The sequence below is a fragment of the Somniosus microcephalus genome, chromosome 7, assembly GCF_052327205.1.
Source record: "Somniosus microcephalus isolate GS21.2 chromosome 7, FLI_Smic_1.0, whole genome shotgun sequence".
Lineage (NCBI taxonomy): Eukaryota > Metazoa > Chordata > Chondrichthyes > Squaliformes > Somniosidae > Somniosus > Somniosus microcephalus.
The window spans coordinates 277,025,520-277,050,328 of record NC_140993.1 but is presented as its reverse complement, the minus strand read 5'-3'; the positions used below and the strand labels follow the sequence as shown (position 1 = coordinate 277,050,328).

At 43.5% G+C, this 24,809-nt stretch overlaps 1 protein-coding gene across 35 annotated transcripts in view; it reads right to left on the bottom strand.

Moving 5' to 3' along the window:
• clasp2 (cytoplasmic linker associated protein 2) overlaps positions 1-24,809 on the bottom strand; it is a 453,349-nt gene that overhangs the window by 108,206 nt on the left and 320,334 nt on the right. For 22 of the 35 annotated variants that reach the window (XM_085993872.1, XM_085993847.1, XM_085993849.1 and 19 more), the window contains 3 exons: positions 22,683-22,706; positions 20,750-20,994; positions 20,604-20,667 (listed from right to left, as the gene is read on the bottom strand). In XM_085993872.1, the coding sequence (XP_085849998.1) occupies positions 20,604-20,667; positions 20,750-20,994; positions 22,683-22,706 (333 nt within the window). The remainder of the gene's footprint in view (positions 1-20,603; positions 20,668-20,749; positions 20,995-22,682; positions 22,707-24,809) is intronic. The other 13 variants (XM_085993851.1, XM_085993856.1, XM_085993865.1 and 10 more) reach the window with 1 other exon arrangement.

Genomic DNA, 24,809 nt, shown 5'->3' with positions numbered 1-24,809 from the left:
ACCTGGTGTTGTGTGACTTCTCACATCTGTTTCAAAGGACTCAGAAGAGTAACCAGTATGTCTTGGTTATAATTGACAGTTTTTCCAAATGGGATAAGTAGCAATCATCAGAAATTGTAATGAATGACCTGACCTGCTGATTCCAGTTGATATTTTTTGGATGTGCATCATGTAGAGGCTTTTTTTTTATTTCTCTGGACAGAAAACAATTCATCACATGATTTTACATGAGAATTTTTCCAACCAAGTAAAACTGGGAGAAGCTCTCCATGGATGAATTGAAAAAGAACTGCAAAGCAGCTGGTAGAGGCCTTGCCTGAGCATGGTTTGTAGACAAGGTTGACTAAAGTCCAATGCATAGGTGGTCTGCTGCTAATGGCTTTTTATATTGCGCAGAAAGGAAATATCACATGAATGTCACCCCCCAATGTCACAAACATCAGAAACATCTTCAAAAGGACCATGCTGTCATGAGGATGGTGGACTAAGAGAATTCTTTAATTTGAAAATTAATACTACGGTCATAGTCATACAATAATCAGAAGATGTTAAACCCTTAAGTTGTTATTAAAATGACCAAGTTATGTACCTCTGAGAAAATTAAGTCTTGTTTTGCATTCACTCTAATGAGGAAATTACGACTGATTGAACGGAAATATGATTGAACGGAAATATACATCTAAGTGACTGAGGACCTCAGCCTGCTTAATGATAAATTTAAAGCTCAAACACTCTAGGCTTAAAGAAGTGAGGGGGTACAGGTACTTTCAATGGAAAATATTTACCATTGAATTCAGTAAGACAACTGTAAAATTTACCACTTGTTAAATGCAAGACAATTTCTGGTTCTGAAACACTGTAGGTCTTGAAACTGACCAGGAATGCACATGTGTAGATGAAAGGAGGACAGTAACTTACTTCGACACTTCTCATCTGTCTATGCCATCATTTAAAAAAACTAATTTTGTAAGCACTTTTCTGATTTCAAAGGAATCAACAAAAAATGGTTTAAAGTATTTTGGCATAATTGACGTTACTTCAATATGACGGTATTGAATATAATGGTTGAATAAATTCTAATCTTGTGAATTAATTTCTTAGTTAGGTAGCTCCCACTAATGAATATAAATGACAGATTTATACCCTGCAACAAGGCAGTGAAATAATCAATTATTGTTGAATAAATGAGTCATGTTACTTTTGCTGTACTGGTTTTATAAAGTTTGAAATTTAACATTGCAGCAAGCACAAACAACCTGTAAGTACAGTATTGAAGTAAACTAGGTTAAATGTACGATTGGGTGGATCCAATCTAAAAAGCAGGCTGTCTGAAGTCCTAAAGAACCTGCTTAAAAGGTAAGACTTATAATTTGTCTCAATAGGTATGGTGATGCACACAAAAACCAAACATGCTTTGGGAAGGTGGGACAGAGAGTGACCCTTTCTACACCTCAAGCTTCTTGTGCAATTTTATATATTCGAAACACAAATATCCAGTCAAATAGGAAGTGCTCTATTGCTGTGCTAAGCATCATAGTACAAAGACAAAGCAGGTAAAGCACTCGACAAGCAATGTCAGTTCATTAGTAGATCACAGTGCACACTATTTTAGAATAAAATTAACCACTGCTTCTCATTTATGTAACAATTGTTGAATTCGCTACTCAAGCTTCTCGGATGACAAAATTTGTGATCAGCAGAGTGCAAAAGGTTAATTTCTGTCATGCAAAGTTAGGCTTCCAACAAATACTGAACAGACTTACTCTCTATTGAGAGTTCCAACACAAGGGTTTGCATGCAAAAAAAAGATAAACAGACTAATTAGTTGCCATCAATAAGAATACCTATGGGGAAGAAAGCATATTTAACATTTTTCTTACCACTTCAAGATATGCAAGTGTGATGCAGGACCAATTCAATTTATATTGTACTGCACTCATACGAAAGCTTCCTTTATGCTTGTGTTGAAATCCCTTAATGGCCTCACCCCTCCCCGCCGTTAACCTCCTCCAGTGCTGCAACCTCCCCCAAAAAACACTATTTCCTCTGACCCCTGCCTCTTATGTGTTCCCTCCTCTTTTTGCCCCACCATTGGTGGCCATGTCTTCAGCCACCTAAACCTCCACACTCTGGAATTCCCTTCTAGAATCCGTCTGCCTAACAACCGCCCTCCTTAAAGCCCACCTCTTTGACCAAGCTTTTGGTCACTCATCCTAATATATCCTTCTTTGGATCTGCACCCATTTTTTTCCTTACGTGTGAAGTGTCTTCGAACATTTTCCTACATTAAAGGTGTTATATTATTGCAATTGGTTGTATTTTCTCTCTTTCCTCGTCCCACCTTCACCTCACTTCTGTAAATCTATCCCAACAAAGTCAAAGTCTAAATCTATACTTCAAACAAGTTAACAAAAACTTAAGTGGTGCAGCACATTAGATCAACAGCATGCTGTGACGTAAGCATCTATATAAGCTCCCAATTTTAGCTGAGACACTGTTGGAAAGGTCCAAGTAGTAGCAGAACAATTACTTTCAGCAACTGGCTGCTGAACTGCATTGGAGAACTTTGGCCTTGATCATACCACTGGGTGAAGCACCAAGTGGAGGCAAGGCTTCCCCTCCCACCTTTTCCCAGTCCCCTTTTTCCCCCAAAAATGGGGAAAGAGAGCCAATAGTGGAACTTGCCCACTCATTCATGTTCCTTGTTGCCCAATTGCAGAGCTGCGGGGTGATAGGTATGGGGACAGTTATATCCTGAACAGTCCTAGCTGAAGTGGACCAGTGTTGTGGGAGTAGCATAAGGTATTATCAAGCTGGATTTAAAACACTGCTGAATTTGTTCAATCAAATGCCATTCTGTTAAACCTCTGTGCTGCATTGTTGATGTACAAATTCACAGTAAAACAAGTCCACATAATGAACTATGATTACACTTAGTAATTATTATGGTAACTCTTTAGCTTATTAGCTTATCCATATTTAGAATGGTTTGCTTTTCTCCTCCAAGTTCTCCCATGATTTAAACACTACATTTTCCCACAATACAGTATTGATAATGCCGAGTAGCCAGCATCATTCACAAGAAGGTCAACATTCAAATTGCCCATTTGACATTGGCTGGGTTTACCCCATGAAGGGAAGTTGCAATAGTTTCAACCACACTGTCTGCAAAAGAACAGAGAGGAAACACTGTCTCTTTGCATCTTTAGAAGTCAGATATAGCTTCTGTCAAATTACCAAGAAGCTACACTGACAGTTCATGGGATGTGCTATCTAAGAGACCACACAGATTCTGTAACAAACGACCACTGTGCTGCCCTATTCTTCATTCTAATGTTGACTTACTTGCTGTTTCGCATCATCGATGAGATATACTACAGATATTACAATTTTTACAGCTGTACTAATAATGCCACATGGTAAGATCGTGTCCCTTGTGCTTCACTCAGAATTCTATCAGTAAGACATCAAGGAATTCATTATGTCACCCACGTGGCCTTCCCTTTCCATTAGGTATAAGGTGCATTGGCATCACAAGTTCGATTCAAAGAAAGAACATACTAGCCAACTTGGTTATTCATTCTTGTACACTCCATATACTGCATGAGACTGGCTCAGTAATACCTCAAAGGAAGGAGGGACTTTCAGTCTGATGGCTTACATCCCAGGGTTTTGAGGGAAGTGGCGGTAGGGATTGTGGATGCATTGGTAATAATCTTCCAAAACTCCCTGGACTCAGCAAAGGTCCCGGCAGACTGGAAAACTGCTAATGTAACACCCTTATTTAAAAAGGGCAGTAGACAGAAGGCTGGAAACTATAGACCGGTTAGCCTAACATCTGTGGTAGGTAAAATTTTGGAGTCCATTATTAAGGAGACAGTAACAGGACATTTGGATAATCATAATTTAATAAGACAAAGTCAGCATGGTTTTATGAAGGGGAAGTCATGTTTGACAAATTTGCTGGAGTTCTTTGAGGAAGTAACATATAGGGTGGATAAAGGTGAACCAGTGGACGTAGTGTATTTAGACTTCCAAAAGGCATTTGACAAGGTGCCACACAAAAGATTATTGCTTAAGATAAAAAATCACGGGATTGGGGGTAATATTCTGGCATGGATAGAGGATTGGCTATCTAACAGAAGGCAGAGAGTTGGGATAAATGGTTCATATTCAGACTGGCAATCAGTAACCAGTGGTGTTCCGCAGGGGTCAGTGCTGGGTCCCCAACTCTTTACAATCTATATTAACGATTTGGAGGAGGGGACCGAGTGTAACACATCAAAGTTTGCAGATGATACTAAGATGGGAGGGAAAGTAGTGAGTGAGGAGGACATAAAAAACCTGCAAGGGGACATAGACAGGCTAAGTAAGTGGGCAGAGATTTGGCAGATGGAATACAATACTGGAAAGTGTGAGGTTATGCACTTTGGCAGGAAAAATCGTAGAGCAAGTTATTATCTTAATGGCAAGAAACTTGAAAGTACTGAAGTACAAAGGGATCTGGGGGTCCTGGTGCACGAAACTCAAAAGGTTAGTATGCAGGTGCAGCAAGTGATTAAGAAGGCCAATGGAATGTTGGCTTTCATTGCTAGGGGGATAGAATATAAAAATAGGGAGGTATTGCTTCAGTTGTACAAGGTATTGGTGAGACCGCACCTGGAATACTGCATACAGTTTTGGTGTCCATACTTAAGAAAGGACATACTTGCTCTCGAGTCAGTACAAAGAAGGTTCACTCGATTAATCCCGGGGATGAGGGGATGGACATATGAGGAGAGGTTGAGTAGATTGGGACTCTACTCATTGGAGTTCAGAAGAATGAGAGGCGATCTTATTGAAACATATAAGATTATGAAGGGGTTGGATCGGGTGGATGCAGGGAGGATGTTCCAGATGATGGGTGAAACTAGAACTAGGGGGCATAGTCTTAGAATAAGGGGCTGCTCTTTCAAAACTGAGATGAGGAGGAACTACTTCACTCAGAGGGTGGTAGGTCCATGGAATATGCTGCCCCAAAAAGCTGTCGAAGCTACATCATTACATAAATTTAAAACAGAAATAGACAGTTTCCTAGTAGAAAAGGGAATTAAGGGTTACGGGGAGCGGGCAGGAATTTGGACATGAGTCTAGGTTCGGATAGGTCATGGCCCTGTGGGTAGCGGAGCGGGCCCAGGGGCCGTGTAGCCTGATCCTGCTCCTGTTTTCGTGTGTCTAATGCTGTTAGATTCAGGAGATAGTCCTGTCATAGTGGATTGGCGGTTAGGATCAGATCAGCCATGATCTTATTGAATGGCAGAGCAGGCTCGAGGGGCCAATTGGCCTACTCCTGCTCCTATTTCTTATGTTCTTATGTTCTAGAACAAACATCTGCACATCCAATTGAACTGAAGTGACAGGGCAATGATGCTTAATAAATGGGTTTGCCAAGCAGCAAGCCATTATATGCCAAAACTTACCATTGCAACAACAGCCTATCTGGTTGTTATAGTGACTGAATAACTAAATACACAAGTTTGGTACATTACTAAACCATATATCCCAGGAAGGTGACAAGTTAGTTCATCTGAGCCAGAATATCAATGGGCCACTATAATATCCTAAATGCCCCTGTGCTAGAAAGAGGGAGAAAACAAAAATATCAATACAATTTCCTGCCCAATCACTATCCAGTGATCCCTACCAGAAAACAAATGTGAATCTTGGATAACACCCCAGATGATGGCCAGCAAAGCTCACTTCTCCAACAGCCACTGGTGACTTACTGGAAGATGTTGGAATCCAGGGAACCGTGGCCAGTATGAGTCACACTCTTTAAGAATGGAAGAGCAGATAATTGAAGAGGGATGTGTGTGAAGAAAGAGAGATAAATAACCAACAAGTTACTATCGATCCCGTGGAACACTCCTTAACATTGCTCAGAGGTTTTCCGCCCCTCAGGTGAGAACAACTTAGAGTACATTTAACCAGCCGCTTTGTCAGCTATCAGCTTAACATGGCATACCAGATACTGGTGGAAGCTGGAAGGTAAACCCAAGAGATCATTCTCCTTTAGATTTAGAGCCAATGCAACAAAGTTTGTATTGCTGGTTTAATTTACTGAAAATTTCAGGCCGGTCCATTTCCTTGATTTAATTAGTAGCAGTGCTCGTTTGTTTTCAATTGCAATATAATCATATTTAGTGGATCACCATCATAGTAATTGTGACTTTTAAAAAAATTAATTGCAAATGTATACCAAGATTCAAGCATTCCAAACAGCAGTTTGACAGCACTGAACTGCTTTCAAAAAGCACATGTTTAAATTGTACAAGATATCTCAGAAATAGACTCTGAGTGTAAACGAAGGTTCAAACAAGAGAAGACAAGAATAGACTGAATTTGGCATTCGGAGACAGCTATTTCATCATCGAATTAATGATTCTTAAACTCAATCTGAAGCTGTTCTAATAAACGGCAAGTGACCCATTATAGATAAAGATAAATATATAACTTTCATATTTGATCAATTTTGTATTTTATGTTACTGTATTTAGTTGACAATATAATTGCTTGAATGTAAAGCATTTTATGTTATTGTTTATTTCGTAATAGTCATCATTTTGAAGAAAGCTTGGTAATGTAGTGCAAAACTACATAAATCCAGCTAGCAGATTACTCCAAGTGAAGTAACTGTTCATCCCTAGTCTATGTAGCTCTACAAGGATGGAGTTTAGGAAAGGTACAGCTTCTGGATTGCAAGGGACAAGATCCACTTACAGAAACTGCTGTTAAAACAGTTGAGAGAGGGCAGAGTTATTAAAAACTCAACATTGTTCGTCAGTCTATCCTTACTGACATGAAACATTTTAGAGACCATAATCTAAGATATATCCTTGCAAAAAATTTGTGGTCTTGCACCAATACCACTGAAAGAGGCCACTGTTGTCACACAATGAGCATAAAATATTGATCTATTAACCAGGAGACAACTTTCACATTGCATGAAATTGGGTGCTAATAATGTCCTTCCCTACTTCAGAATGAGTTGAAATTTGCCTTTACAGAAGGTAAGTACTGTAGAAAATGTTATGGAGCTTGAGACCGAGCTTCAGACACTGCGACACATCAGGGAGGGGGAGAAGTTCCTGGACTCTATGTTTCAGGAGATGGTCACACCTATGAAGTTAATTACTGCAGATGTAGTCCGTGGTCAGGGACAGGACGGTGTGACTACGAGTGAGGAAGGTACAGGGATCCAGGATGTAGTGTTGAAGGAGACGCAGCCCTTGTTCTTGTCCAGCAGGATCGAGGTTCTTACTCCCTGTGAGGGCGGGAGCGGGGACTGCAGGGAGGATGAGCAAATTGGCCACAGCACCGTGGTACAGGGGGCCATTCAAGTGGAGGGAGTAAAAAGAAATGTTGTAGTGGTAGGGGATAGTATCATTAGGGGGATAGATAGGGTTCTCTGCAGTCAAGAGCGGGAGTCCCGAAGGCTGTGTTGCCTGCCTGGTGCCAGGGTTAAGGACATCTCTTCTGGGCTGGAAAGAAACTTGGAGGGGGAGGATCCAGTTGTCGTGGTCCATGTTGGTACAAACGACGTAGATAGGACAAGGAAGACGGTTCTGTTAAAGGAGTATGAGCAGCTAGGGGTCAAATTAAAAAACAGAACCTCAAGGGTAATAATCTCTGGGTTATTACCTGAGCCATGAGCGAATTTGGCTAGGATAAATAAAATTAAAGAGTTAAATGCGTGGCTCAAAGACTGGTGTGGGAGAAATGGGTTTTGCTTCTTGGGACACTGGCACCAGTACTGGGACAGGAGGGAGCTGTTCTGTTGGGACGGACTCCACTTGGCCAGTGCTGGGACTAGAGTCCTGGCGAATCATATAACTAGGGCTGTAGAGAGGGCTTTAAACTAATTAGTGGGGGGGAGGTTTCTAGAGAGCAAATAATAGAAATGACAACAGAGAAGGTCATAGACTTAGGTAGCAGTGGGGGAATTAAAAAACAGAATGTGTCAGGAAGGGACAGAAGGTATGGAGTAAAAAGTAAAGTACTAAAAAGGGAAAAAACAGGAACTAAGTGTTACAAAACATATTTGAAAGTTCTTTATCTGAATGCACGTAGCATTCGTAACAAAATGAATGAGTTAACGGCACAAATAATGACATATGGGTATGATCTTGTGGCCATTACAGAAACATGGCTGCAGGGTGACCATGACTGGGAATTAAACATACCAGGTTATTTAACAATCAGGAAGGACAGGCAGGAAGGGAGAGGAGGTGGGGTGGCTATGTTAATAAAGGAAGGAATCACTATAATACAGAGAAATGATATTGGGTCAAAGGAGCAGGATAGTGAAACAGTTTGGGTGGAGATAAGGAATAATAAGGGGAAAAAAACACTAGTGGGTGTAGTCTATAGGCCTCCGAACAGTTGCAACTCTGTTGGACGGAGTATTAATCAGGAAATAGTTGAGGCTTGTAATAAGGGAACAGCTATAATTATGGGGGATTTTAATTATCATATTAACTGGACAAATCATATTGGGCAGAGCAGCCTTGAGGATGAGTTCATTGAGTGTATTAGGGATGGGTTTCTTGAGCAGTATGTAACTGAACCGACCAGGGGGCAAGCAACCTTAGATTTGGTCCTGTGTAATGAGACAGGATTAATTAAAAATGTCCTAGTAAAGGATCCCCTTGGAATGAGTGACCATAACATGGTTGAGTTCCATATTCAATTAGAGGGTGAGAAGGTTGGATCTCAAACAAGCGTGCTGAGCTTGAATAAAGGAGACTATGAGAGCGGAATTAATTAGAGTGGACTGGGAAAATAGATTAAAGGGTAAGACGGTACATGACCAGTGGTGTACATTTAAGGAGTTATTTTACAACTTCCAAAAAAAATATATTCCACTGAGGAAAAAAGGGTGTAAAAGAAAAGATAGCCATCTGTGGCTAAGTAAAGTAATTAAGGATAGTATCCGACTAAAAACAAGGGCATATAAGGTAGCCAAATCTAGTGGGAGGATGGAAGATTGGTAAGTCTTTAAAAGACAGCAAAAAATAACTAAAAGATTGATTAAGAAAGGGAAGATAGATTATGAAAGTAAATTAGCAAAAAATATAAAAACAGACAGTAAAAGTTTCTATAGTTACATAAAAAGAAAAAGGGTGGCTAAAGTAAATGTTGGTCCCTTAGAGGATGAGACCGGGAAATTAATGGTGGGAAACATGGAGATGGCAAAAACACTGAACAATTATTTTGTATCAGTCTTTACAGTAGAGGACACTAAGAATATCCCAACACTGGACAAACAGGGGGCTCTAGGGGGGGAGGAACTAAATACGATTAAAATCACTAAGGAAGTGGTACTTGGTAAAATAATGGGACTTAAGCCGGATAAATCCCCTGGACCTGATGGCTTGCATCCTAGGGTCTTGAGGGAAGTAGCGGTAGGGATTGTGGATGCATTGGTAATAATTTTCCAAAACTCACTGGACTCAGCAAAGGTCCCGGCAGATTGGAAAACTGCTAATGTAACACCCTTATTTAAAAAGGGTAGTAGGCAGAAGGCTGGAAACTATAGACCTGTTAGCCTAACATCTGTGGTTGGTAAAATGTTGAGAGTCCATTATTAAGGAGACAGTAACGGGACATTTGGATAAACACAATTTAATAGGACAAACTCAGCATGGTTTCATGAAGGGGAAGTCATGTTTGACAAATTTGCTTGAGTTTTTTGAGGAAGTAACATACAGGGTGGATAAAGGGGAACCAGTGGACGTAGTGTATTTAGACTTCCAAAAGGCATTTGACAAGGTGCCACACAAAAGATTATTGCTCAAGATAAAAAATCACGGGATTGGGGGTAATATTCTGGCGTGGGTGGAGGATTGGCTCTCTAACAGAAAGCAGAGAGTTGGGATAAATGGTTCGTTCTCAGATTGGCAACCAGTAACTAGTGGTGTTCCGCAGGGGTCAGTGCTGGGTCCCCAACTCTTTACAATCTATATTAATGATTTGGAGGAGGGGACCGAGTGTAACATATCAAAGTTTGCAGATGATACAAAGATGGGACGGAAAGTAGTGAGTGAGGAGGACATAGAAAACCTGCAAAGGGACATAGACAGGCTAAGTAAGTGGGCAGAGATTTGGCAGATGGAATACAATACTGGAAAGTGTGAGGTTATGCACTTTGGCAGGAAAAATCATAGAGCAAGTTATTATCTTAATGGCAAGAAACTGGAAAGTACTGTAGTACAAAGGGATCTGGGGGTCCTGGTGCACAAAACTCAAAAAGTTAGTATGCAGGTGCAGCAAGTGATTAAGAAGGCCAATGGAATGTTGGCTTTTATTGCTAGGGGGATGGAATATAAAAACAGGGAGGTATTGCTGCAGTTGTACAAGGTATTGGTGAGACCGCACCTGGAATACTGCATACAGTTTTGGTGTCCATACTTAAGACATACTTGCTCTCGAGTCAGTACAAAGAAGGTTCACTCGGTTAATCCCGGGGATGAGGGGGTGGTCATATGAGGAGAGGTTGAGTAGATTGGGACTCTACTCATTGGAGTTCAGAAGAATGAGAGGCGATCTTATTGAAACATATAAGATTGTGAAGGGGCTTGATCAGGTGGATACGGTGAGGATGTTCCCAATGATGGGTGAAACTAGAACTAGGGGGCATAATCTTAAAATAAGGGGCTGCTCATTCAAAACTGAGATGAGGAGAAACTTCTTCACTCAGAGGGTGGTAGGTTTGTGGAATTTGCTGCCCCAGAAAGCTGTGGAAGCTGCATCATTAAATACATTTAAAACAGAAATAGATAGTTTCCTAGAAGTAAAGGGAATTAAGGGTTACGGGGAGCGGGCAGGAAATTGGACATGAGTCTAGGTTCGGGATGGTCATGGCCCTGTGGGTAGTGGAGTGGGCCCAGGGGCCGTGTAGTCTTGTTCTGCTCCTACTGTGTTCTAATTCTGTGTTAGATTTCAGGAGATGGTTTTATTCCTGTTCCTGGCTGGGGTGGAGATCGCCTTTACAGAAGGTAAGTACTGTAGAAAATATAGGGACAGAGTGATCTCCTGGAAGAATTTCGATCGCCTAGATGGGTCGGAGAGGAATTTCCCAGATTTTTTTCTCCCAAATTGGCCATTGGGTCTTTATCTGGTTTTTCGCCTCTCCCGGGAGATCACATGGGTTCGGGTGGATGCAGAGTGATAGAAGATTTGAGGTTAGGATCAGATCAGCCATGATTTTATTGAATGGTGGAGCAGGCTTGAGGGGCCGATTGGCCTACTCCTGCTCCTATTTCTTATGTTCTTATGTTCTCACAACGAACTTGAAATTCCAGACTTATGTTAGGTTCCTTACCAAGTGGTTTTAACAATGTGTTCTGATGAGGCATGTATGCATTGCTCCTCGTGTACGTGGGGAAGGGGAAACTGGCAACCAAGCAGTAGTATTGGATTTGGATGGGGTAAGGATGTGGAAGGTCTTGAAAGCGACGATAGGGATCTTGGCAGCCAATTTTCCAAGGCACAGGAAGCTAATGGAATAAGCTGGGATGAGAGTGATGCATGTGCTGTATTACTTGGGGGAAGAGGACTCAAGCTGTGGAGTTCAGGATTAACTGAAGTTTGTGAAAGGTGGGGGCGGTAAGACTGAAAAAAGCATTTGGGAAATTGGTCCTCAAGATGGTGAAAGCATGGATGAGGGTTTCAGCAAGGAAAGTAGTTGAAGTAGTAACGATGAAAATAAAAGTTCTGAAGGTAGGATATGAAGTTTAGCTAAGGTTCACATGGAAAGGTGAAGCTCCCTACTGCCAGACACAGCCATAGAGCAACCAAGGAGCTTGATGGAATCTGAATCACAGGCACCGAAACTCCTCACATCAGAAGTCTGGGCGACAGAAGTCAGAGGAAATTGTTTGTGGTGGCAAAAAGGAATTTGGGGTTTCCTTGTGCAGCCCCGATAACCCTGGAGTGATGGGAACATTTTCCCACAGAGAGGGAATGGTAGTAACATAGTAACAGTTTCAGACATGAGACCACCTTGGATCCATCTAGCCCACCTATCCACAGAATGCCCTTTGTGCATTTCGAGTAACTCTGAATCTCACTTGTTGACAAGAGCCTGTCTAGCTCTTTCCTGAAACCCATTAGGGTTTCTTGCCCCACCACCCCTGCCAACAATCTAAATACTTGCCACCCTTTTCATAAAAAAATTCCTGCATTTCCTATTTTCTTTTGTTGTCCTTAATTTGTAAGCATGATCCCTTGTGCTTAAATGCAAAGAGAGAGAAAAGCTTACTTGGATCCAATTTGTCCTAACCCGTCATAATTTTAAACACTTCTATCATATCTTCTCATAGTCTTCTCTTTTTAAGAGAAAAGAAGTAAAATTCAATCTTTCCTCAAATGTCATTTCCTTAAGCTCTGGGATCGGCATTCAGGCTTAGGCTGATATGTGGCAGGCAACATTCGTGCCACACAAGTGCCAGGTGATGACCATCTCCAACAAGTGAGAGTCTAACCATCTCCCCTTGACATTCAACGGCATTACCATCGCTGAATCCCCCACCATCAACATCCTGGGGGTCACCTTTGACCAGAAATTTAACTGGACCAACCACATAAATACTGTGGCAACAAGAGCAGATCAGAGGCTGGGTATTCTGTGGCGAGTGTCTCACCTCCTGACTCCCCAAAGCCTTTCCACCATCTACAAGGCACAAGTCAGGAGTGTGATGGAATACTCTCCACTTGCCTGGATGAGTGCAGCTCCAACAACACTCAAGAAGCTCGACACCATCCAGGACAAAGCAGCCCGCTTGATTGGCACCCCATCCACCACCTTAAACATTTACTCCCTCCACCACTGGCGTACCGTGGCTGCAGTGTGTACCATCTACAGGATGCATTGCAGCAACTCGCCAAGGCTTCTTTGGCAGCATCTCCCAAACCCGCGACTTCTTCCACCTAGAAGGACAAGGGCAGCAGGCGCATAGGAACACCACCACCTCCAAGTTCCCCTCCAAATCAGGTACCATCCTGACTTAGAAGTATGTTGCCGATCCTTCATCGTCGCCGAGTCAAAATCCTGGAACTCCCTACCTAACAGCACTGTGGGAGCACCTTCACCACACGGGCTACAGCGGTTCAAGGCGGCGGCTCATCACCACCTTCTCAAGGGCAATTAAGGATGGACGATAAATGCTGGTCTTGCCAGCGACGCCCAAATCCCATAAAACAAATTTTAAAAAAACCATGTAGCCCTTCTCTGTACCCCAATAACTAAATATCTTTTTTAAAATAGAGCGATCAAAACTGCACACAGTGCTGCAGGTGTGGTCTTGCTGTAGCCAAATGCAGTTTTAAAATGACCTATCTGGATTTATAGATTATACCCGTTGGTATGCATCGTAATATTCCATTAAAAAAAAAACCAGCCTGGCAACACTATGCTGATGGTTTTAGTGACACGTCCACTAAAAACACAAAATCTCATTCTTGCCTCAAGTACATTCCCATTTAGCACACAATCCAAAGCAACCTTATATTTCCCGATATTAAACTGCATCTGCCATTCCTCCGCCAACTGATTGAGCTTGTCAAGATCAGCTTAAATTTGTGCGTGTTGATATTCATCATTTACTACTGCTCCCAATTTGGTACTATCTGCAAATTTCAACACTTTGGCACAATTCCTTCTTCTAAATCATTTATAAAAATTATAAACAACAGTTGCCCCAACACTGAACCTTGTGGCATTCCAACCATGCCTGCCCATACACTACTACTTGCTGTCCAACAACTATTTGCCAATCCATTTCATAGATTCCTACCTATCCCATGGGCTTGGACTTTATGTAGTAGCCCTTTTGGTAGAAGCCTATTATGTGGGACAGTGTCAAATACCTTCTTGAAATCCAGGTTGATAACAACTAGGCCTAGAAATTCAGTGGGCTGCGCCACCCGTTAGCGCCTTAAGAGGGCGCTAAGTGGGTTGGACGCCACTGGCCACGCCTCCCGCTAAATTCAGTGGGATGCTAATGGCGGTGCTAGCCGTTAGCGCTGCACCGCTACCGATGACGTCATCGGCGTGCGCAACATCCCGCTAACGCCCCGATCGCGATATTTAGATGCGCCCCCTGCTTTAACGCTGGGCGCTATTTGCGACCGGTTCAGGGGGGCCTACCTGCGGCGGTAGAGGCGCTAATTAGAGAGGTGCGGGGCGGCCATTTTTTTTGCTGGCCGCCTGCAGCACCTCTCCGCGCTGCCGTCCCCGGCCTCCTGAGCCCCCCGCCCCCGCAGAGTGCCGACTGCGTTCCAAGAGCCCGGCACTTCTCCTCGGTGCCGGGCTCTTTTGCCGGCACTCGCGATCCTCAATCACGCTGCACAAGGCCCCTCCCCTTTAAGAAGGGGAGGAAGGCCTGCAGTACCGCAGCGCGCCGTGCCGCAGCGTGTGGCGCTGCGGCATGTTGCGCAGCGATATTCAGCTGCAGCGCCCCAAGGAGGATGCGGGGCGCCTCCATTAGTGCCGCGCTTCCCTCTGGGACGCGCAAACTGAATTTCCGGCGGGCGGCCGCCACTGCTTCCGGGGCGCTACTTTTAGCGCCTTGGCGAGGCTGGCGCCCCAAACGGAGATATAGTGAATTTCTAGGCCCTAATCTCTCCCGCATCTGCCATCTCCTCAAAGAAATCCAATAAACTAGTCAAGCATAACCTCCCACTTACCCAAATAATTCTGACCATCTCGGATTTGCTCATGTCGCCTGAATATGCTCCCTTATATTATCCTTCAACATATTTTGGAACAGTTACCCAAAAGTGAAATTAAGGCTTACAAGTCTATAATTTGTTGGTTTATCACGCAACATTTTTTTTGAATTTAGGAGTCACATTTGCTATTTTCCGGTCCTCTGCAATTTGGCTCGAGTCTAGTTAACTCTTTAAAAAAAAAAAAATCCCAAGGGAACGCGCAATCATATTTTTTTATTATTTATTCTCGGGATGCAGGCGTCACTGGCAAGGTTGGCATTTATTGTCCATCTCTACTTGCCCCGAGAAGGTGGTGGTGGGTTTTCTGCTTGAACCACTGCAGTAAGTGTGGTTTGTAGCAGTTTAATACAACTGAATGCCTTGCTAAGCCACTTCAGAAGGCAGTTAAGTCTCAACCACGTTGGTGTGGGACTGATGTCACAAATAGGCCAGGCCAGATTTGGCAGGTTTCCTTTCCTGAAGGATATTCACAATTGTTTGAGCCAATTGTTTCAGAACCCTGGGGTGAAAGCTGTCAGAGCTCGGAGCTGGTCTTACTCTTTTATTCTGCCCCTATCCTATTGTAGGGATAAATTAATTTTCCATCTTTAAAACTATCCCTTTGAAACTATTCCAGTTTCCTTCCAGTATCTGTTCCCACGTTACCATTTCCATGCATTATCTCATACCCTTAAAATCATCTTGATAAAATGGTAGGACACTGAGAAGTGCAGAAGATCAGAGGGACCTTGGAGTGCATGTCCACAGATCCCTGAAGGTAGCAGGACAGGTAGATAAGGTGGTTAAGAAGGCATACGGGATACCTGCCTTTATCAGCCGAGGCATAGAATATAAGAGCAGGGGGGTTAGGCTTGAACTGTATAAAACATTAGTTAGGCCACAGCTAGAATACTGCGTGCAGTTCTGGTCACCACATTACAGGAAGGATGTGATTGCACTAGAAACATAGAAAACATAGAAAAAATAGGAGCAGGAGTAGGCCATTCGGCCCTTCGAGCCTGCTCCACCATTCAATATGATCATGGCTGATCCTCTATCTCAATACCATATTCCCTCTCTCTCCCCATACCCCTTGACGCCTTTTGCGTCTGGAAATCTATCTATAGAGGGGGTGCAGAGGAGATTTACAAGGATGTTGCCTGGGCTGGGGAATTTTAGCTATGAGAAAAGATTGGATAGGCTGGGTTTGTTTTCTTTGGAACAGAGGAGGCTGAGGGGAGACCTTATTGAGGTGTATAAAATCATGAGGGGCCTAGATAGAGTGGATAGGAAGGACCTATTTCCCTTAGTAGAAGGGTCAATAACCAGGGGGCACAGCTTTAAATAATTGGTCGGAGGCTTAGAGGGGATTTGAGGAGAAATTTTTTCACCCAGAGGGTGGTGGGGGTCTGGAACTCACTGCCTGAAAGGGTGGTCGAGGCAGAGACCCTCATCCCATTTAAAAAGTACTTGGATATGCACTTGAAGTGCCGTAACCTACAAGGCTACGGACCAAGTGCTGGAAAGTGGGATTAGGGTGGATGGCTTTGTCGGCCGGCACGGACAAGATGGGCCGAATGGCCTCTTTTTGTGCTGTAAATTTCTGATTCCATGAAAGTCTAGCTTCTTAATTGCCATCCATTTGTTTTATAAAAAGAAAAAAAAAGACTTGCATTTATATGCAGGTAGACTATCCTTTATCCGAAAACCTCGGGACCAGCCGAGTTTCGGATAAAGGAGAATTTCGGATTTCGGAAGGTGGGTCGGCAGGGGTCCGCGGGGGGGTCGGCGGGGGGTCGTGCGCACAACTTACGCTGACGCTCAGCGTAAGTCAGTCGGGGTCGGCGGGGGTCGGGATCGGCGGTTGTCGGGGCCGGCGGGGTCCGCGGGGGGGTCGGCGGTTGTCGGGGCCGGCGGGGTCCGCGGGGGGGTCGGCGGTTGTCGGGGCCGGCGGGGTCCGCGGGGGGGTCGGCGGTTGTCGGGGCTGGCGGGGTCGGCGGTTGTCGGGGCCCGCGGGGGGGTCGGCGGTTGTCGGGGCCGGCGGGGTCCGCGGGGGGGTCGGCGGTTGTCGGGGCTGGCGGGGTCGGCGGTTGTCGGGGCCGGCGGGGTCGGCGGTTGTCGGGGCCGGCGGGGGGGTCGCGGTTGTCGGGGCCGGCGGGGGGGTCGCGGTTGTCGGGGCCGGCGGGGTCCGCGGGGGGGGGTCGGCGGTTGTCGGGGCTGGCGGGGTCGGCGGTTGTCGGGGCCGGCGGGGTCCGCGGGGGGGGGGGGTCGGCGGGGGGTCGTGCGCACGACTTACCCTTTATCCGAACTTCCGAAACCGGAACCCTCTAAAAACCGAAGGTTTTTTCGTTCGTACGCACGACTTACGCTGAACGAAAAAACCATCGGTTTTTAGAGGGTTTCGGTTTTCGGAAGTCCGGATAAAGGGTAGTCTACCTGTAGCACCTTTCATGACCACCGGACGTCTCAAAGCGCTTTACAGCCAAATGAAGTACTTTTGGAGTCACTGTTGGAACGTGGGAAATGTGGCAGCCAATTTGTGCACAGCAAAGTCCCACAAACAGCAATGTGATAATGACCAGATAATCTGTTTTTATTATGTTGGTTGAGGGATAAATATTGGCTTGGACAATGTATGTACCCTGAATGTCAGAACATTATGGCCACTAGATCCCAAATGTTCCCATATTTCTACTTGGCTTATTATTCCCTCCTCATTTGTTAAAACTAAATCCAATATTGCATTACCCCTTGTGGGTTCCATAGCATACGGTGTAGAAACAAGTCCCTCATAATTTTAGTAAACTCCTTTCCTTATTGTGCACTCAGTCAATATAGAAAAAGATTGAAATCCCTCAGGATTACTACGGAAGACATGGCACATATTTGTCTTATCATCTCCCACAAAACTGCATTAGCCTCTCTTGATTACTGGTGTCCTGTAGTATATTCCTAAATGTTTCCTTTTACTATCCTTCAATTCTATATAAACAGACTCAGTACCAGTATCCAACTCCAGCATAACTAGTCCCTCTCTAACAAATAATGCCATCCCATCTCCTGTCTTAACTTCTTGGCCCTTCCGAAAACACACAAAAATCCGCAAGTTAATTCCTGATCATTATTTGATTTCAACCAGGTTTCAGTCACTCCTACAACATCGATTTCCTCCTGATGGACAGTCACTTCTAGCTCACCAATTTTATTCCTTTTACTTCTTGCATCCATATCAGCATAATTCAAGTTACAGTATCCAGTAATACCCGTACTCCCTCTTCCCTAATTATTCTTAAACTGCAGTCTGTTCTGCTTTTCCCTCCCCACCGCTATATTAGTTTAAATCCACCCGACTTCCTTATTTACCCTAACAACAAGCGCATTAGTACCCCTCCAGTTCAGGTGAAGTCCGTGCCATCTGAACAGCTCCCCTCTGTCCCAGAACTGGTCCCAATGTGCTAGGAATCTAAAACCCTCGCTCCTGCACCACCTCAAGTCACACATTAATGGGTTTAATCTGACCATGCCCAACCTGTCCAACGCATGGCACAGGAAGTCATCAGGCAACAAACATTTCTTTGGTGCAAAGGATGAAAGCTCTCACTAAGGCAAGACCAGAGTAGCTGCACTGGTTTATGAAAGAATGGACTAAAACTCATCAGCACCACTATCTGTTCTTCTGTATCCACAGTGGTTAGTGCCACAGATGTTAAAGGAATGCCACAGATTGGTGCTAAGAGGTTTAGCCAACAAGAACCACATTGCCAATCCAGGGTGTTTCTTACTTCATCCAGCCAGCACTTTTAGTCAATGATGTGAGCATAATGTTTACATTAGCAACAAATTAGCCTCACTGGAAGGGTGCAGTGCTGCCCCACCAAAGCTCACTTTTACAGCACATATTCTCCTGAAGGATGGCTTCCCAATGCTGGAGTCAGCATCGCCTCAATGAGGGAACATTCTCAAACCCAACTCACAGACTGCCAGGTCATATTTACACTGATTTGAGAAACAGCCAAGATATGAATATCACAAAGGTGGAGGTCAGGGAAAACGCATAGGATGGTACTGAAACCTGAACGTCTTGGGCATCTGGCTACACCTGTTTTTGACTGAGGCACCATGTAGAATAAAACAGATGAATAACAACTTAGTCAAATGAAGAAGAGCGACTTTCTGTACTTGAGCACAGCAGCAGCTAGTGTCCACCTGCCAACAGGAAAAGAAATGAAAGAAAGAAACTGCATTTATATAGAGCCTTTCACAACCTCAGGATGTCCCAAAGCGCCTTACAGCTAATTAAGTACTTTAATGTAGGAAGCGCGGCAGCCAAATTGCACACAGCAAGTCTCCCACTAACAGCAACCTCAATCTGTTTTAGTGATGTAGGTTGAGGGATAAATATTGGCCAGGAGAGCTACCCTGCTCTTCTTAAAATCTTGCCATGGGATCTTTTACATCCACCTGAGGGGGCAGATGGAACCTCGGTTTAATGTCTCATCCGAAGATGGCACCTTCGACAGTACAGCGCTCCCTCAGTGCTGCACTGGGAGTGTCAGCCTGGATTATGTGCTCAAGTCTCTGGAGCGAGACTTCAACCCACAACCGTCTGACTCAGAGGTGAGAGTGCTACTACGGAGCCACGGCTGACACCCAAGAAGCAACACAGCAACTCAGAGAAAGAGCCTCCTCCATGGAGCAGAGAGAGGAAAGATTATGGGGGTAATTTCCCAAGGTCAGTGCATTCAAACTTCTTAAAGGGACTGCCCAGTTTGTCATTTTCCGTGTCAACTTGGGTTGTTCCTGCAATATATGGAGGGTACTGGAATGCTGCAATGATAGTTCTAGAGGGGAATAGAATATTTAACCTATTACTATATTGGGGAGTGTCATCTTGGTGTAAAGTAATCGCTGGTTAAAAAAATGTTGATTTTATTTGTCAATTCAGATGGATACATTGGTTGCTGTGCATAGCACTTTTAGAGGTCAATAAGATTTATAAGTTTAATTAATTTCCCTTCCTTAAAAATCTATACTATAGAAACATGAAGAATACCATTTATTTTGTTAAATGGAATTTACTACTCTGAATCCGTAGTTGGTTAAAACTAGGAAAATCAATTAAACTAGGATAAGTGCATGTCAGAAAAAGATGGGCATCCCAAATTAATTACATCAAAAGGTTCAGATAATTCAGATGATTATAGTATTAAATGTTAAATTATCAGAAGTTGTGAAAATAGATATTACTTTGTAATTATACTTCATTGATGTTGATGAATATGAAAATTTTGCATTCCAGCAACTGTTGAACTTTGTGATCCTTAAAAATCACCTTTAAATAAAACTTGCACGGAGAGGTTGGTGGGAGGGGAGTTGCATTCTGCGATGTTCAGTACTCAAGTCCCGTGATTTCAGAAGTAAGTTTTATGCTTGATGTGAGAAATTTAAACATGGAGAACTATGTTTAAATTTTAATACAAATTGCTAGCATTAAGAAAACTTTCTCTAATTGTGGGAATTGAGCCTCTTGGCTGGACTATCTCTGGGGATGGGTGGTGTATGGGCAGTGGAGGGTGGAATGATGGCTAACATTAATGGCCAAGACACTCAATGTAGTTGATGAATGATAATGTCCTCAATGGAGGGGTAAACGACTGCCATAAAAATCACTTCAAGCATATGAAATAATAATTGGCAGTTGATTTTTAAAAAAAATCACATTTGAGAAGCTCCAACTCTCCTTAAAAAATAATAGAATTGGCAAAGACTACAACAGTTTGAAATTCCAAGTATTCCACTGATATTGATGAGTTAAATATTAAAACGTTTTAAGCAAAAATACCCTAGCATACCTTGCTATGAGGATCCGCAAACATCCTAGTGAAGATTTCACACAATCTTTTCAATTCAACACGACTGTTGAGAAGAGAATAATTATGGATTAGCCAACAATACTACACAACTTGAAAACACAATATAAACTTATTAATCACCTTACCTTAATGTCCGTTGGTTTTTCAGTAAATTCTGTAAGCCCAGCAGGCCCTCTTTCCTTTCTGAAAAATTAGTGCTTGCACAGCGGTTAAGGACCTCAGCTACATCTTCAGTCTGTCGCATATATGTCGGGATGCTGCCGTTTCGAGAGCTGTAGGAACGCTCAGAGCAGACGCTGGATGCATCACTGTTGGCATCATCATCTGAATATATTCCATACGATTCATACCTTCTCCTTGCTGGCTTTTTCTGTAATGTAACAGGACGTATTATACACCTTTACTTTTTTTTTTATATTCGCTTTTCGACAAAAAAATAAATGATTGAAAATTAATTTCAGTCTTTCTTTTTAGTAAGAGAGGAAGTTAAAAGCAATAATCATAATTTAGTTCCTTGGCATCTCTGTTTAGTTTACCCTCAGGTGACACTGAATTCATTTGAGTAATCAGCAAAATAGATGCCTGCAAATTGGTCTAATTTTATCAAATGATATAACTCCTAAATGATGGGTAAGCCTTTAATACTATACTTATCCGCCACTGTCCCATGAGCTTAAAAAGCACATATGGGTATTGTTCTTTCAGAAATTAGACAATTAGTTTGACTTTGTAGAACATGAAAATATTTTTAAAATTTAGAACAAGATTTTTCTAAAACAATATTTTCTATAAAATAGAGTTTTATACCACTATGTTTCACAAATGTAATCAATCCTGCAACAATAGTTACCTTCTGTGGCAATTTTGGATGAGAAACTGTTTTACAAGAACAGGAATGTTATACAGTATAACACACATTGTATTATTCTGTGACTGAAGTCGAGCTGCATTTAACTAGCTTTCCCCTTTAAGGTCACCAAGTCTAATTGCTACAAATAGATACATCCCGAGATCAATTAAAGGTTAACTGGCACTGCTAAAAGAACCTACTGCTCCTTATAAATCTCATGCTCCACGTCAGAAGAAAGCAGTAGGAAGAGGCTCTTGGTTCACTGTTAAGTTCCCATCTGTCCAAATCTCATTTATTGCTGTTACATCAATATAAGCCAATCAGACACAAGTGCGACACTTTCACCTGACCCACATGATGCAAAATAGATGCGCTTCCAAATGGTTCTGTTTGATAATGCCTTAGGGCGTTTTACTATGTTAAAGGCGCTATATAAATGCAAGTTGTTGTTGCTGCTTGGTGACTGATCAACATGTTATGTATATTGCTCTATACTAACAGAAAACTTTTTCTGTAATGATTTCCCAATTTTCCCTTGGGTAGCTGAGTGTCTTTCAAAAGTTAGGACAAAAGATATTAGTGGAAAAGTGTTAGTTACTTCCTCGACAGAATGATGCAGAATGTCATTCTGCAGGCATAATGATTTGAAAAGATCTATCAACTTACAGCATTACAGAAGGAAACCACACATTTAATAAATGTAATCTGTGCTCAGATTGAAAGTGTAAGGAAAGAGCTGCCTTGGGCAACTGAGCCTGACAGACCAGGAAGGTCTGGGCTCTTTTCAGCAGCGCAACAATATAGCTCATTGGTAGAGTACAGGATTGATTCCAACACCTGCATGGCTGAGAACGACAAGTTCGCAGTATCATTGAGAAAATATAAAACATCCTCCCTAGGCTCCTTCCCAGCTCCAGCTCACATCAACAGTGGTGATGCGCTACATATACGTGAACAATATCTCTTGCATTTTGGGTTTTTTGACCATTTTATCATGAAAGGATTCGGATATGATTCATGGTTACATTTAAGTTAAAGGTCTGAAATCCAGCTTGGAACTAATTATCTTATCTCAAGTACAGTACATATATTCAGTGAGATATTAAGTCATGCTGTTGAATTCAATTCTTGAAAATGCAGCTTGGTGCTTACAGCACAACATATAATTCTTCATTGAAAAATAGTCTTGGAAAGAAGAATATCTCTACCTTACTCCGTATGTCTCCTAGGAGCTGGTAGCAATTTTTGGGAAGAAAAATTGAGAGCAGTCAGACTATGTTTTGTTAGTCGTGTTTATTATTTCAGCCACTGTTATGATGCAAGACAATGAAAGCACAACCAACAGAAGCAGAAAAAAATGTGGGGATTCAGAGTCGAATATACAGACATATGAAAATGATAACGCTCACACACACACCCCATTGTGAAACATAAATTAGTTCCAGTAAACTTGAATTTGTAGAGAACGTGTAGAAAGATAGTTGCTCAAAATTATAATCTAAACCCATCCTTTTGCAGTCTTCTCATTATCATTATCATTATCAAAGGTGTTATGCACCACATACCATACTTCAGGTCAATGATGAAAATTACTAGGAGGCTCATGAAGTTAGGAGTCAAACGTTCCTCGTTAACCTTATTGTTGCTTCTTGTAAAGCTCCAATTTTCTCTATAAAACAGAGACTTTCAAACTGGGGTCCCTGGATTCTCGGGGCTTAACAGGAAATTCTACAAGGTCCAAAATGTCATCAGATTTCTGTCCATCGACCAGGTATTCCAAGCATGGAAGCATCATGTTGGGAGAATACTGCATTCGATATTTTTCCAGCACTGCAGCCCACCGAGATCTTTGCGTTCCTCCAATTCTGGCCTCTTGCGCACCCCCAGATTTTGATCGCTCCACCATTGGTGGCCGTGCCTTCAGCTGCCTGGGTCCTAAGCTCTGGAATTCCCTCCCTAAACCTCTCGACCTCTCTCTCCTCCTGCTCCTTAAAACCTCCCTCTTTGACCAAGCTTTCGATCACCTGTCCTAACATCTCATGTGGCTTGGTGTCAAATTCTGTTTGATAATGCCGTAGGACGTTTTACTATGTTAAAGGCACTATATAAATGCAAGTTGTTGTTGCTGTTTGGTGACTGAACAACATGTTATGTATATTGCTCTATACTAACAGAAAACTTTTTCTGTAATGATTTCCCAATTTTCCCTTGGGTAGCTGAGTGTCTTTCAAAAGTTAGGACAAAAGATATTGGGGAGTGCGTCAATATTTGGAAGGAATCATTGGGAATGTGTCAATACTTACACTGGGTCCCCCAAACAGGAAAGTTTGAAAATCACTTCACTTAAGAATACAGTTTTCAGTTAGGGGAGCTCTATAAAGCCCGGGTGAGGCAGCGGACCTGGGCGTGACCAGCGCGGGAGCAGAGCGAGAGAGGCAGCGGCGATAAAAGGAGCGCGGAGTGCAGGCCCTGACCAGAGGAGGCAGCGGACCTGGGCGAGACCAGAGCGGGAGCAGAGCGAGAGAGGCAGCGGCGATAAAAGGAGCGCGGAGTGCAGGCCCTGACCAGAGGAGGCAGCGGACCTGGGCGTGACCAGCGCGGGAGCAGAGCGAGAGAGGCAGCGGCGATAAAAGGAGCGCGGAGGGCAGGCCCTGACCAGAGGAGGCAGCGGACCTGGGCGAGACCAGAGCGGGAGCAGAGCGAGAGAGGCAGCGGCGATAAAAGGAGCGCGGAGTGCAGGCCCTGACCAGAGGAGGCAGCGGACCTGGGCGAGACCAGAGCGGGAGCAGAGCGAGAGAGGCAGCGGCGATAAAAGGAGCGCGGAGGGCAGGCCCTGACCAGAGGAGGCAGCGGACCTGGGCGAGACCAGAGCGGGAGCAGAGCGACAGAGGCAGCGGCGATAAAAGGAGCGCGGAGTGCAGGCCCTGACCAGAGGAGGCAGCGGACCTGGGCGAGACCAGAGCGGGAGCAGAGCGACAGAGGCAGCAACTCAACAGAGGCAGAATTCGTAAGAGTGATGTCAGAGTAGAATAAGTGATGTCAGCACAAGGGAAGGAGCTGATTGGTGAGCGTTTTTAAAAAAAGTTTTTACGTTTAGTTCTGCTCAGTTAGTTCTTAGTCTATTAAATAGAGGCATGGCAGGGCAGCTCAGTCCCGTGGAGTGCACATCCTGTGCCATGTGGGAAGTCCTGGACGACCACATGTGCAGGAAGTGTCACCAGCTAAGGCAACTCGAGATCCGTGTTTCGGAGCTTGAGCAGCAGCTGGAGTCACTGCGGTGCATCCGCGAGGCTGTGAACTTCATGGATAGCACGTTTCTGGAGGTGGCCACGCCA